This window comes from Capsicum annuum, chromosome 12 (genome assembly GCF_002878395.1).
Source record: "Capsicum annuum cultivar UCD-10X-F1 chromosome 12, UCD10Xv1.1, whole genome shotgun sequence".
NCBI classification, from domain to species: domain Eukaryota; kingdom Viridiplantae; phylum Streptophyta; class Magnoliopsida; order Solanales; family Solanaceae; genus Capsicum; species Capsicum annuum.
In genome coordinates this window covers 65,203,240-65,218,041 of record NC_061122.1, presented here as the reverse complement: position 1 = coordinate 65,218,041, position 14,802 = coordinate 65,203,240, and the positions used below count along the sequence as shown (strand labels likewise).

General features: G+C 33.4%; 1 protein-coding gene across 1 annotated transcript; it reads left to right on the top strand.

Moving 5' to 3' along the window:
* Positions 1 to 1,759: 1,759 nt before the first annotated feature.
* On the top strand, positions 1,760 to 7,319 carry LOC107850683 (inositol-3-phosphate synthase). The gene is made up of 10 exons (XM_016695387.2): positions 1,760 to 2,193; positions 2,318 to 2,386; positions 2,498 to 2,633; positions 4,959 to 5,206; positions 5,301 to 5,527; positions 5,632 to 5,747; positions 5,897 to 6,073; positions 6,159 to 6,347; positions 6,455 to 6,517; positions 6,914 to 7,319. The coding sequence occupies exons 1-10, from the start codon at positions 2,006 to 2,008 to the stop codon at positions 7,031 to 7,033; spliced, it is 1,533 nt and encodes a 510-aa protein (XP_016550873.1). The 5' UTR covers positions 1,760 to 2,005; the 3' UTR covers positions 7,034 to 7,319.
* The last annotated feature ends 7,483 nt before the right edge of the window (positions 7,320 to 14,802 follow it).

Here is a 14,802-nt window from a genome sequence, read left to right as displayed (position 1 = left end):
TCATTAATAACGCGTGAAGAGTAAAAATCAATTCTCGAAAAAACTTGATTTTAAATATGATCGATCAAATTATAAGTCACTTAGAAATTAAATAGAAAAAAAATTATATTTTTTATATATAATAATAAATAAATATTTCTTATTAAAAAAATATAAAACTAAAAATACTAAAAGCAAACTACTATGGAGGGACTCTGAATTAAAAGAGACAAACAGGTTTGTCAATTAAGTGAGCGTACTTTAAGTTTTAAAAATTAGGTAAAAGAGATAATTTTTTTTTAAATATTTTCGTTCCAACAACTAAAAAACTTGTCTCAACAATTATCGAAATTATTCGACAACTTTGCAAAATTTTTTAAAAATTTTAATAGTTGTTAGGACAACTAATGCAGTTGTCAAATAACTTTAATTGTCCCAATAACTATACCAATTATTTAAACAATTTTTTTTTAATTTAGTAATATTATGAGATCCATTTTTTTTAATTAAACATTTGAGAGGTCTTTCAACTTGTTTTTCTCTACTATGGAGCCGAATCTCCCGTTGCATATATATTAAACTAGATAAACAATATAAGTCTAATCATATGCATTCATTTAATTAAAATTTTTTTCATCAAATTGTTCAATATTTTGCAAGGCTAAGACCTCATTTTTTTGCACTTAATGGAGGTTTGAATTTGAATGGTTCAGACTTCAGGCCATTAAGTGCATTTATTTTTTATTAAGGTTTTAACTCTTAATAGGTCTGAATAGGTTTTAATCATTCAGATCTAGAACTAAGTCTTAATAGGTCTGAAGGAATATTCTGGTGTTGGATAATATTCACCACTCTATTCATAATCAACAATCACCACCACTAACTACCTCTGCCACCGTCACCATTGTCAACCACCACCCATCACCACCAACCACCTCCACCATCACAACCACTATCGATAACAAATACCGCTATCAACCACAATTGTCAACTGCTACCACACCTACTACCTCTTTTATTCTAATTATATTTACCGCCACCATTGCCATCAACACCACTACAATCAGCAATCACTACCGGTCAATCACTACTACCAACCAACTCATCTATCACAACTAACACCACCACTAACTACCACTAATACATCACAACCTCAACACATTCTTTGGCCGCCACCACCATTATCACTAGTGACGCCACTTCTACCACTACTTCAACCAGTATCATCACTATAATTTATCTCTACTGACAACCATCTCCACCATCACAACAAATAACATCTCCAACTAGCACCAACACATCATCAATCATCATGCATTCATGTTTCAGACAACACAATCAACACCTTAAACTACTGACATCAAGCAACATCACATCACAACAACCACCATCACCATCAATCGCCACCATCATAACAATCACTACAATACCAACCATCACAATTATCATCATCAAAATTATTAATCACTAACATCAACCATTGTCACCGCAACCATCATTATGAACCATCTCCACTATCAATAACAAACATAAATATTTTTTCTCAATCAAATACTAATAATTTTATTGTACTAAAATATATACTTTTTAATATATAATTATTTTTTTATTTTATTATGTATATAAATAATTTTTTTTATATATTCAAATGTTAAAAAATAAAAAATCTTAATCATTCAATTTTCACAAATTTAGAAACAACATTTTAATCATTCAAATGTGCATTCAGAATCAGACATCTGAATCATTAAAAAAAAAAAAACAAACAAATGGAGCCTAATATTCACTATTTGAAACTCCGCCATAGCATGTTATACAAAGTGGGATCTCATTCACTATGAAAGCGCCATGTGTATTTCCACTTCAACAAAATCCCTCTATATATACATCTCCCTGGCTTGGCCAACAGGCAGTGCAAGTAGAGCTCTTGGCCTTTAAGAATATATATTCTTCTTAGTTACAAAAGTTCTATTTTCCTTGCAAAACAGTTTCCCTCTTTTTCGAATTTTTGTCTCGTGTTGTGAAAATGTTTATTGAAAACTTTAAGGTTGAGAGCCCCAATGTTAAGTACACAGAGAGTGTAATTCACTCTGTGTATGATTATCAAACCACTGAGTTGGTTCATGAGGAAAAAAACGGGACATATCAATGGACCGTCAAGCCCAAAACAGTCAAATACGAATTCAAGACTGATGTTCATGTTCCAAAATTAGGGTGAGTGTTTCTTGCTTTGCAACCAGATCCTTCATTTTTAACAGTTAATACTAAAATATTGAAATTAAAATGTGGGTGTTTTCTGTTTTGTAATAATTTTTTGTGCAATTTAATTTCCTGGCAGGGTTATGCTTGTTGGATGGGGTGGAAATAATGGTTCAACCTTGACTGGAGGAGTTATCGCTAATAGAGAGTTAGTTTGTTCTCTTTTTCTTTGTCCTAATTCTTGCATGACTTTGGTTTTGTTAGTAGATTTGTTTAATTTGTTCACTAATAAACTGTGGCTGTTGTTGAAAATTGGCAGAGGAATTTCATGGGCCACCAAGGATAAGGTGCAGCAAGCCAATTACTTTGGTTCTCTTACACAAGCGTCTACTATTCGAGTTGGGTCTTTTAATGGAGAGGAGATCTATGCTCCCTTTAAGAGCATCCTTCCCATGGTAAACTTAATTGTTTTGAAATGACACTTTTTGGTGGTGTTTGTTACTTTTAGTGGTTCTTTTTCAATTCGTCCTGTTTTGATTTAACACTTAAAATTGATCTTGTGGCCTTAAACTTAAGACACTTTGTAACACAGAATTTAAGAAATTAAAGAATACACGTGGAGCGGAAGGGCCGTGACCTCGATCAGGTGAAGAGTGCATTAAGGGAGAGGATGGTACTATTTTGGTGGAGGATCTTCACATTAAGAAGAGATGGCAGGAGTACTTTCAAAGACTTTTGAATGAGGATGGGGACAGAGGCTTTGTGCTACGGGAGCTAGAGCACTCGGAGGAGAGACTTGATTTCAGTTACTTTAGGCGTTTTAAGGTGGAGGAGGTTAGAGAGGCTATTCGTAGGATGCAGAGGGATAGAGCGACGGGCCTGATGAGATTTCGGTGGATTTTTGGAAGTATGCTGGGGAGGCTGGTTTAAGGTGGCTGACTGATTTGTTTAACGTCATTTTCAAGACTGCTTGAATGCCCGAGGCTTGGAGATGGAGTACGATGATTCCCTTATATAAAAAGAAGGGTGACATTCAGAGTTGCAACAACTATAAGGGTATTAAGTTGTTGAGTCACACTATGAAGATTTGGGAGAGAGTGGTCGAGGAGAGGTTGGGGAGGGTCGTGTCCATTTCGGAGAATTAGTTTGGATTTATGCCTGGTCGCTCAACGATAGAGGCAATCCATCTGGTGAGGAGATTAGTGAAGCAGTATAGACAAAGGAAGAGGGATTTACACATGGTGTTCATCGACCTGGAAAATGCTTATGATAAAGTCCCAAGGGAGGTTCTTTGGAGATGCTTGGAGGTGAGAGGGGTCTCGGTGGCGTACATTAGGGCTATTAAGGATATGTATGATGGAGGAAAGACCCGGGTGAGGACGGCGGGAGGAGACTCAAAACATTTTTCAGTCGAGACCGGGTTGCATCAGGGATCGACTCTGAGCCCGTTCCTTTTTTGCTTTAGTGATGGATGTGTTGACGGGGAGCATTCAAGGCGAGGTGCCTTGGTGTATGTTATTTACGGATGATATAGGGTTGATTGATGAGTCGCGAGAGGGTGTGAATGGCAAGCTGGAGGTTTGGAGGCAAACCCTTGTGTCTAAGGGGTTTAGGTTGAGTAGGTCCAAAACATAACATTTGGAATGCAAGTTTAGTGACTTGAGACAGCTTCAAATATCTTGGGTCTATGATCCAGGGAAATGGTGAGATTGATGAGGATGTCTCTAATCGTATTGGAGCAGGTTGGATGAAGTGGAGGCTTGCCTCAGGAGTGTTGTGTGATAAGAAGATGCCCCTTAAGCTTAAAGGTAAATTCTATAGAGTGGCAGTCCGTCTGGCCATGTTGTATGGAGCAGAGTATTGGCCAGTCAAGCACTTCCACATTCAAAAAATTGAAGGTAGCGGAAATGGGAATGTTGCGTTGGATGTGTGGGCTTACTAGAGGAGACAGAGTTAGGAATGAGATTATCTGGGAGAAAGTGTGAGTGGCCTCAGTGGAGGATAAGATGCGGGAAGGAAGACTGAGATGGTTTGGGCATGTGATGAGGAGGGGCGCGGATGCCCCTGTTCGGAGGTGTGAGACTTGTTTTGGATGGCTTCAGGAGGAGTAGAGGTAGGCCGAAGAAATACTGGAATACTGGAGGGAGGCGATTAGACATGACATGGAGCAGCTTTAACTGACGGAGGACATGACCCTAGATAGGAAGGTGTGGAGGTTGCGGATAAGGGTAGAAGGTTAATGTGAGTGTGTGGGTTATAGCATGCAGTCAGGAGAGTTTTCTTTGTAGTCGGGTTAGTAATCCTAGGTCTGTGTACATAGGTGTCCTTGTTATATTAGTGTAGGGTTCTACTAGATAGGTGTCATATGTCATGGCTTAGTACCTATTTTTTTCGTGTCGCCCTTATGTCTCGTATTTTCGTATTTTTTTGATGTCTATTTTATTATTTCTTATTCCTGATATTCTTTTATGTCATCTATCCCATTGTTTACTGTTCTTTATCTTGAGCCGGGGGTCTATCGGAAACAGCCTCTCTACTTCTTCGGAGGTAGCGGTATGGACTGCGTACATCTTACCCTTCCCAGACTTCACTTTGTGGGAATACATGGGTTTGTTGTTGTTGTTGTTTGTAAAGAATACATGTGGAAAGTTGCAGTTAAAAAACAGATGCTTTTTTTTTTAAATGTGCTTAAAGGAAAGTAAGGACAAACAAGTTAAATAGAACAGTATATTCCTTCTGTTTGTTTATGGATTTTGTTTTTCCAATTGATAATGAAATAGGTCAACCCGGATGATGTAGTGTTTGGAGGATGGGACATCAGCAACATGAATTTAGCAGACGCCATGGCAAGGGCTAAGGTTTTTGACATTGATCTACAAAAGCAGTTGAGGCCCTACATGGAATCCATGGTCCCACTCCCTGGTATCTATGACCCTGATTTCATTGCTGCTAACCAAGGTTCACGTGCAAACAATGTCGTCAAAGGAACAAAGAAAGAACAGATTGATCAAATCATTAAGGATATTAGGTAAAAGGGGTTATTGTTGTCTCATGTCACCAAATGTTTAGTTTTCTTTGGTTTTTATTAGTGTGCTAATTTGGTGTTGTTTTGGGTAAATAAGGGAGTTTAAGGAGAAGAACAATGTGGACAAGGTGGTGGTTCTGTGGACTGCCAACACTGAAAGATATAGCAATGTGGCTGTTGGTCTTAATGACACCATGGAAAACCTCTTTACTGCTGTAGATAGAAATGAGGCTGAAATATCTCCTTCCACCTTGTATGCTATTGCTTGTATTCTTGAAAATGTGCCCTTCATCAATGGAAGCCCACAAAACACTTTTGTACCAGGTATGTTCTAATTTCAACTAAAAAATAGTTAAAAATACTTGCTCTTGGGAAGTAGTTGTGTGTTACTTTCATCTACTAAATTGATTATTGCTGAAAATTCTTAGGCTTCATTGATTTGGCCATCAAAAGGAACACTTTGATTGGTGGTGATGACTTTAAGAGTGGTCAAACCAAGATGAAGTCGGTGCTTGTTGATTTCCTTGTTGGAGCTGGCATTAAGGTACTTTGCGGCTTCTGTTTCTAGTTTCATAAAGCTTTAAAATGTTGAATCAGTTTATACTCTATAAAGCTAACTTGATATGTAAAATATGGGATTCGTGAAAGAGGAAAGTTGAGCAACTGTGAAACTTGTGTTGTTCCATATTACAGCCAACATCAATTGTGAGCTACAACCATTTGGGTAACAATGATGGAATGAATCTGTCTGCCCCTCAAACTTTTCGCTCAAAGGAGATCTCAAAAAGCAATGTTGTTGATGACATGGTTTCTAGCAATGCCATCCTTTATGAGCCTGGAGAGCACCCTGACCATGTTGTTGTGATTAAGGTAATAATTATTGAATCATTTCACACTATGTAAAAGAAATTCCAAGGCACAATACTAATTCTTAACATTGGATTATGGGTCTCAGTATGTACCCTACGTGGGAGACAGCAAGAGGGCAATGGATGAGTACACATCAGAGATTTTCATGGGTGGAAAGAACACCATTGTTTTGCACAATACCTGTGAGGACTCTCTTTTGGCTGCTCCAATTATCTTGGATTTGGTCCTCCTTGCTGAACTCAGTACTCGCATTCAGCTCAAAGCCGAGGGAGAGGTCTGTTTCTTTCTCACCAACTTTTATACATTTACAATTAGTTGCAATTACCTTGGAAATACCAGTTGATTAGTTCTAAAATTACCTGAACCATGTCGAATTTTCAGGGTAAGTTCCACTCCTTCCACCCCGTGGCTACCATCCTCAGCTATCTTACCAAGGCTCCTCTGGTAAGTTCTCTTGAAGTCTCTTTTCATTTTGCAGAAATAGCACCAAAAGCAGTGTGCAGCTACCAGGTTTTAGTTCATAAGTTGCTAAACTGAATAGTTAATTGGTTGGGCAATAACATAATATAGCACTGCAGGATGTTCTCATTATGTCCACTCTAAAACTTGAAAATGGTAACTCAGAACATTTATTCCTTAACATCTGGTTACATCAAACTTTGAACTTAAAGAGGGTTTCATATTAACCACAAAGGTTGTCATTATCATCATCACATGAACATGTATCTTGAACCTAAATTTGTAGGAGGCGGCATCTTAGACTACGGTTTTTAGCTCTCTTAAATATGAAATCTCTAAGATGAACAGTTGTTGATGTTTGTGTTGTAAATTGGCAAACAGGTACCACCTGGTACACCAGTGGTGAATGCCCTTTCAAAGCAGAGGGCAATGCTTGAGAACATATTGAGGGCTTGTGTTGGACTGGCACCAGAGAACAACATGATCTTGGAATATAAATGAAGATGATGAGATCTCCTAAGAAGTAAAAGGGCTGAAGAAGCTGTGCAGCAGTAGGAACCATATTGTCGTTCTTTTCTTTTACTTTTGTTATCTTTTCCTTTTCATTAGTGTACTACAATTAGCTAAATATCAGCAACCCTTCGAGGTATATCTGTTTAATGACGGGCCAAGTTAAATGTCATTATAATTTCTTTGCCGTTTACAATGTGTATCAGCGTTGTCTTAAGCTCATTTAGAGCCAACAACGCCTTTCTCTACTGGAAATACAATGTGTACTCTTAGTCTAGTTTTCCTCTCCTCTCTTTTGCTCTTTTTAATTTTCCGTGGGAGGATTTTTGCTCCTTTTCATCTGTTACCCACTGCCTCTTTTAAGAGATTTATGTGGTAACAAGGATCTTGTGGCAACAGCCGGACAGGCGAGCCTAAACAGAGGAAAACTGATATTTAGGGTGAGCATTATGTTGGATATTGAAGGGGGACCAGGAGGTCACAGTCGAGCTGTGACAACAAATGCATGACAAGGTTGTGTACCATAGATCCTTGTGTCTAGCCAACCAATCTACCATAGATCCTTGTGATTTAGTCCTTTCACGAATATCATGCATAGCGGGAGCTTAGTACACCGGTCTATCCTTTTAGTAGGTGGATATCATTAGATGGATAAAGAAAGAGTTGTTGAAATACTTTTAAAGAAAAATTCACCCAAGATCACGTGTAAATCATTAGACAAAATTTAGAAGTAGAATAATAATAGGAACACTAACCTTGCTTTATTGCAATAAGTGGATATCATTAGATGGATAAAGAAAGAGTTGTTGAAATACTTTTAAAGAAAAATTCATCCAAGATCACGTGTAAATCATTAGACAAAATTTAGAAGTAGAATAATAATAGGAACACTAACCTTGCTTTATTGCAATAAGTAAATCAAGGAAATTGAATCTTTTAAGTATTGATACCGTTTAAGTATTGATACCGTTCTTAATTATTTCTTCTCAAAGATGGACAGAAAAGAAAAAGTTACAAATCTAACTTAGAGATCAATTCTATATATAAAAGGCTTAAGTGCCTTTTCAGTCGAAAAGATGTCTTTTCAGGAAAGGTATCTTATATATGTTTTCATCAAACTTTAGAAAAGGTTTAAGCGTTTTCTATAAGGGAAAATTTCAAAAATAGCAACTGTAGAGCCTTAATTATAACTTTTATAGTAACAATTTCAAAATTACGAAAACTAGCAATATGTATTTTAGTAAAAGGTTGCTATAAAAATACATATACAAATATGTTAAAACGTTCCTTATTAAACTCTAATCAGTTAGAGTTAATTAAGGGATAAAAGTATTCCTTATTTTAAGCAACATTTAATTAACAGATTCCTTTACCTTTTATGACTCTTTTAATTTTACCTTAATCGTTAATATACATATTCAAATTCAAAAATCGTTTTTTATATTCATCAAGTAAAAGCAGATTCAAAAAAAATTCAGATTCAAAAAAAATTGAGAGATTGAAATATCGTTGATGAACGTCTGTATTTTACGAAGAATATTTGAATAAACAACCCGACAATTACAGGTATGGATAAACAAACTTTGAGATCATATTAATGGAGTTGCAAACATATTTTGAAAGTTAATAACAATAAGGGTTAACGATCATGAAGTTGAAAATTTTAGATCATATTTTGAACTTTATAAGTTATGGGTTAAAATTTTGTTATCAACTTTTTTTTTTCAAAATCAAAGTTTTCCTTGTCGTCATGTATGCATGAAACTAAATTACAGTTCTTATATGCTAAATTTGAAATTTAGTCGATGATACATATTATTCGATTAAAACATTAGTTTTGCGTTGGAATTGATTTTTCTGTTGTGTATATACAAATTATTAATTGTATGCAGTACATATTATATAATTGAATTTATATTTAATGTTTTGTAGTGTTCTGGACATTGACGATGGGAAGCATACCTGTTCTTATTAAACACACTGGTAGTATGAACATTGAACAACAATATGAAGATTACATCAATGATGAGATATTGTTGAGCATAACACTTTATATAACCAACTCTACGCACTACTAGCTTCGCACATGGATGTTGATTTGACATGCAAAAACATTCAAATTGAATATCAGTTAACAGATATCGAAGGTAAAATACGTATGCGTAATGACATGGGTTTGAATATCTATATTATGTAGAAAAGGGAGATAAAGGCAATGAGTGCTTTGCCTTTGTGTATAAGTGTTTCACAAAAGGATAGTTTCAACACATTTGTTAGTTCATCAATATGTAATGCTGAGAGTATGAGTCTGTCTATCACTGCGCGTAACGTGATAAATACAAGTACTGAAAGAGCATTGATAGTTACTACTTCAGATGAATGTTTGGATGTATTTGAGATGGATACAACTAAAGTAATTATCTCGGACCCACATCACAAACATATTGAGGTTGAAGAAGTTTATATCTCGAAAAGGATGTTAAAATCTGTGATGAAGGAGTACACGATTCGGGAGAAGTTCCAATCACGATCTGTTAGATCAAGTAAAACCTAGTAAGTTTGTCATGTATATAAAATTTTTTGTTTTTATGTTGGTAAATTGTATTGCAGCATATGTATTTACAATATACATATATATTAAATTTTTTATTTTTTCATGTTGGTAAATTATATTTCAGCCTAAGATTTTTTTTTGTAGTTACACATTGTTGTGCAGGTCCAGTAATTGTGGTTTTTTATTCCGTGCATCTGATATCAACAAATCTAAAATATTTTGTGTTAGAGAATTCTTACCACAACACACATGTCCGATAAAGGATAAGATTTATCCTAAGTTTCATGCTACTAGTAAGTTGATTGGAGGTATAGTGAAATCAAAGTTTAAAAGCCACAAAAGAAAATACAGTGCGACTGATATCAGAAGTGACATGAAGGAAGACCTGGGTATGAATTTGACATATATTAAGTGTTGGCGAGCTAAGGAACAAGCACTTGAAGATTTGAGAGGAAAACCGTCGGCATCATACGGGAAACTACCTGCATACAATCATGTTTTGAACATTACTTATCCAGGTTCACATATACGAATGGAAAAGCATAAAGATAATGAGTTTTTGTATATTTTTGACGCATTAACTACATTCATACAAGGGTTCGATCACTATAGACTTGTGATAGTTATTGATGTAAGTTATCTCGAAGACTGTATAGTGGCACATTTGTAGCTTCTTGTAGTGGCACATTTGTAGCTTCTTGTACCATGGATGGAGTCGATAAGCTATTTTTGACATGTATTTGACTCTATAAACAGCTGTATGTGTTTATAGAATATATATATGCAACATTTTTATATTTGTACTATGTATTTCTTATGTTTTCAGATATATGTATTTATATTAAAGTTATGAATTATGTTTATGAAAGAAATGACAGTCACATATTTGGCAAGCTATATGTGTTTATAGAGTACTTATTCAATTTCTTTTTGGTGTTGACTGGGAGATAGACATGGTTCCAGCTATATATATATATATATATATATATATAGCTATCAATTATGTTTATGTGTTAAATGGCAGTTACACTTGTTGCCAGCTGTATGTATTTATAAAATACATATTGATTTTTTTATGTCTGTATATAACGTACTATTAATGTTTTTGTTTCATGTTCAGGTCATATATTTCTATTGGCATATGGAATACTAGATTCTGAAAATGATGCATCTTGGACATGATTTTTTGAGAATCTAAAGAAAACATACGGTGAAAGAGAACATATGTGTGTAGTTTTCGATCGTAATGCAAGCATTATAAAAGCTGTTACTCATGTGTACAATAATGTACCATATTACGCTTGTATGTGGCATCTATGGGGTAATGTGAAATTTTTTTTAGAAAGTCACATGACGCATTGTCGGAAATCTTCTTTACCATGGAAAAGTCATACTCAAAGTCTGAATTTCACCAGTTAATGGAGAAAATGGAGGTAGTTGATGTTAGGGTGAAGAATTACTTGGAATTAGCAGGATACGATAAGTGGGCTAGGTCTTATGCAACAATTCATAAGGGATGGACTTTAACATCAAATATTGCAGAGTCAATTAATGCCGCACTGGTATCAGCTAGAGAACTTCCACTGTACGAATTTTTAGAGGAAGTTAGATTGATGTTTGGTAGATGAACCTGTGAAAACAGACAGGAGGCATTGTACACACGTACGAATCTTATTGAAAAATTTCAAGCAATTCTCCAATAGAATGAAGCAGAGTGTCCACATATGAAGATATGATGAAATAGATATAATCATTAAAAGTTATATGTTCTTGGATTTGATCTGTTGTATGAAACATATCTTCATACACAAATTAGTAAATTTTAACAAATGTATTTGCTGTAATAAAAAAAATATGTATATCATACATAGACATATTAATATAATCTGCTGCTTCGGAAAAAATACATTTGCTAAACTGTAGCAAATTGTATTGTCAATTTTTTTTAATATTTTTTATGTATTAATATTTTCAGGTTATACCAGCCTCAGAGTACGTCTATACAGTCCACGATAAGGAGAAACATTTTATTGTTGCCTAAAGAAAAAAATATTCTTGTCATGAATTCCAATTGGATGAGATACTATGTGTGCATGCTTGTGCTGTACTTGATAGCAAGAATCTTGAAAAAGGATCATATTGCTCTAATCTATACAAGCCAAAAACTATGTTGAGAATGTATGATCATCCTGTAATCCTCTACCACATAAAGATGATTGGGTGATACCTCAAGAAATATTGAAGGATATAGTTTTACCCCTGAAATACAAGTGGCCCCCTGAAAGACCTGAAAAGAAGGAGCATGGTAAATCAGGAAGAGATATGTTCGAAAAGAAAAGCAAAAATTATTGTAGTTCATGTGGACTAAAAGTTCACAATAGACGTTCATGTAGGAAATACAATAAATGATAAGTTTGATCATTTTAAATTTTGAACTTTTTATTGATATTGATAATTTGTTATTGTTCAAATGTTGCACTTTTATGAACTTGAACTTATTAATTTGTTATAGTTCAAATGTTTAATTTATATTATATATATATATATATATATATATATATATATATATTTGTATTAAACATATGTTTGAATATCTAATAAAAGGAGCCATACTTATTTTGAAAAAAATTATGTTTGCATTAGATGTAAATAAAAATGAAAATTGAAATGAACGTTAGTATTAATCATAATGTGTATCTTTCAAAATTACAAATAAAAATCTGAAAAATACATATGTCTGTATGTGTATTAACTAGACACGTATATATGAAAATCTAAGAAAAATACATATGTATTATATACGATAATGTACAATTGAATGACATATGTATTTTAAAAATACATTTGCTCACTGTAATGATCATATATATGTAAAAAAATATATTTTCTTACTAGAATGACATATTTATGTTAAGAATATATTTGTTCACTGTAATGGTAATAATTATTTTAAAAATACATATCTTAACTGGAATGTGCATGTGTTAAAAATTGCTTTGTTCAATGAAAGTGCATATGAATGTTAAAAGTACAAATGTTCACTCGAATAAGTATATGTATGTTAAAAATACATATGTTCACTGAAATAAGCATATGTATTATTACAAATATACACACATATTATAAAAAAATACATATGAAAACCTACATAGAACAGTTTATAAAGACATATACTAACCATGAAAATTTGGAGATTAAACGATTAAATATCAAAAACTTAACATAACAATAAAGGAACATTAAAATACCACCTTTGACCATTAAAGTAACATATGAATCCCAAGAAATATTTCAAAAAAAAAATATTTATCCACCTAATCTTAAATGTTGTTAACTTCAACAAAATAAAATACAAATCAAATATCATGCACTTCAGTGCCTTCTGTTAACTCAATTTTTTGAAGAGGCCTCATTGGTGCTTCAACATCACTTTGTGTCTCCACTTCTGCTTTCCTAGTACCATAATCCCACAACAGTGAAGCCTATCTTATGCGAATAAGATCTGGATCAAAATCAACAGATGGAAAACCTTCACCAAAAGTAAGAAACTTGACATACGTAATCATATATAAGCCACAGTCCCTGTAAATACATACATTAATAAGTAAGAAATCGTTACAAATTTAATGCATATGTATATATACAAGTAATAGGTATAGTCATTACCTACAAGCCGCTACTTGATTGTTGAGGCACATTCTCCACAACTGAAACACCAAACGGATTCATCTTATCATTCAATTTATAATTAGGATAATTTTCAATGTCAATACGCTTATTCTCGTAGAATTTACGTACAATGAGACATATAGCTATAACCTCCGCTAACTTTTCAATTTAAGTAAGCACCATAGCATCATGACCAGCAACTGGCAAAGAATCATATACATATATACACCTATGATTGAAAGATATAGTTGCAAGAACCCAATAATGTTTGGCCTTTATGTGAATAGAAATGAACATATGATCAATCGTATGCCATGGTACTGTAGCATGCATGTAGAATCCACTTATGTACTCATTCAGATGATATTCCTTTCCACTAGCATTAAGAGATACATCATTCACTTTATACACATCAAATACCCTTCTAACAATGTTCATGAAATTGCAATCTATAGTGCTGAACTTATATGATCTATTGGGATTATACTTGGACTTCTTTCGCAGATAGTAAAAACATACATCAATTTGCTGCATTATAAATAAATTTCAGACTTAATAGTAAATAAATAAATTAAGACAAAGAATCCAACACTACATATATAAATATCATGTACATATCAGTGAACATATAACATACTTCATATGTATATACAAATATACATTTTCAACTATAATAATATAAGCAGTTATAAATATTCATATGTAACATAGAACTAATATTTATTCCAATATACAACTCATCAACTTAATAATACATCACTTACCTCATCTGATCATGTTTGGCTAGGAGTACCCATAACGTAGAATCAATTCTTGTCTTCAACAGATAAAATTCCAAAACTGATAACTGATATTTTTTTCTTGCCCTTCAAATGATGTTTTTTTTTGCTGTTTCTATTTATTCATTATACATTTAGTAAATCATTTACATAATCTTAAATTACAAAAGTTAGAACAATTAAGTTGTAACCTATATACCTCTTCGAATGATATTTAAGAAGATTCAATGAAGGCCACATCATGGACTTGTTGGTGACCTTAGTGTCTTCTATATCATTTACTGAATGAGATACGAAGGGATGCTTATGATCGAATGTTCTCCATTGCGCTTCTATGCTTCCTTTATTATTTAGACGTGCCAATTATGTAAATATAATTAATTACATAAGATGATGTAGTATTATTATAAATAAGTATACTGTTGAAAAAAAGTTCAATTATATGTCTTAAAATTGCTACATATGTTTTTATGAAATACATATTAACAAATGTATTTTTTTACTACTTCAGTGTTACATATCTAAGCTATCAAACTTCAAAATAAAAAAATTGTCATCAAAATATAATCATATCTCATTAAAAACAAATACAACTGATCAAAAAATATAACTGAACATCAAAATACAAATTCATACTTCATTATCCATGACAAAAAAATTAATTTTAATATATAAATTAAATAAATTTGTTAACTAAAAAAATTATGTTAAGAGTACTAACCATCTGCTGGGAAGAAGCGCATCAGGAAGAGTGATCT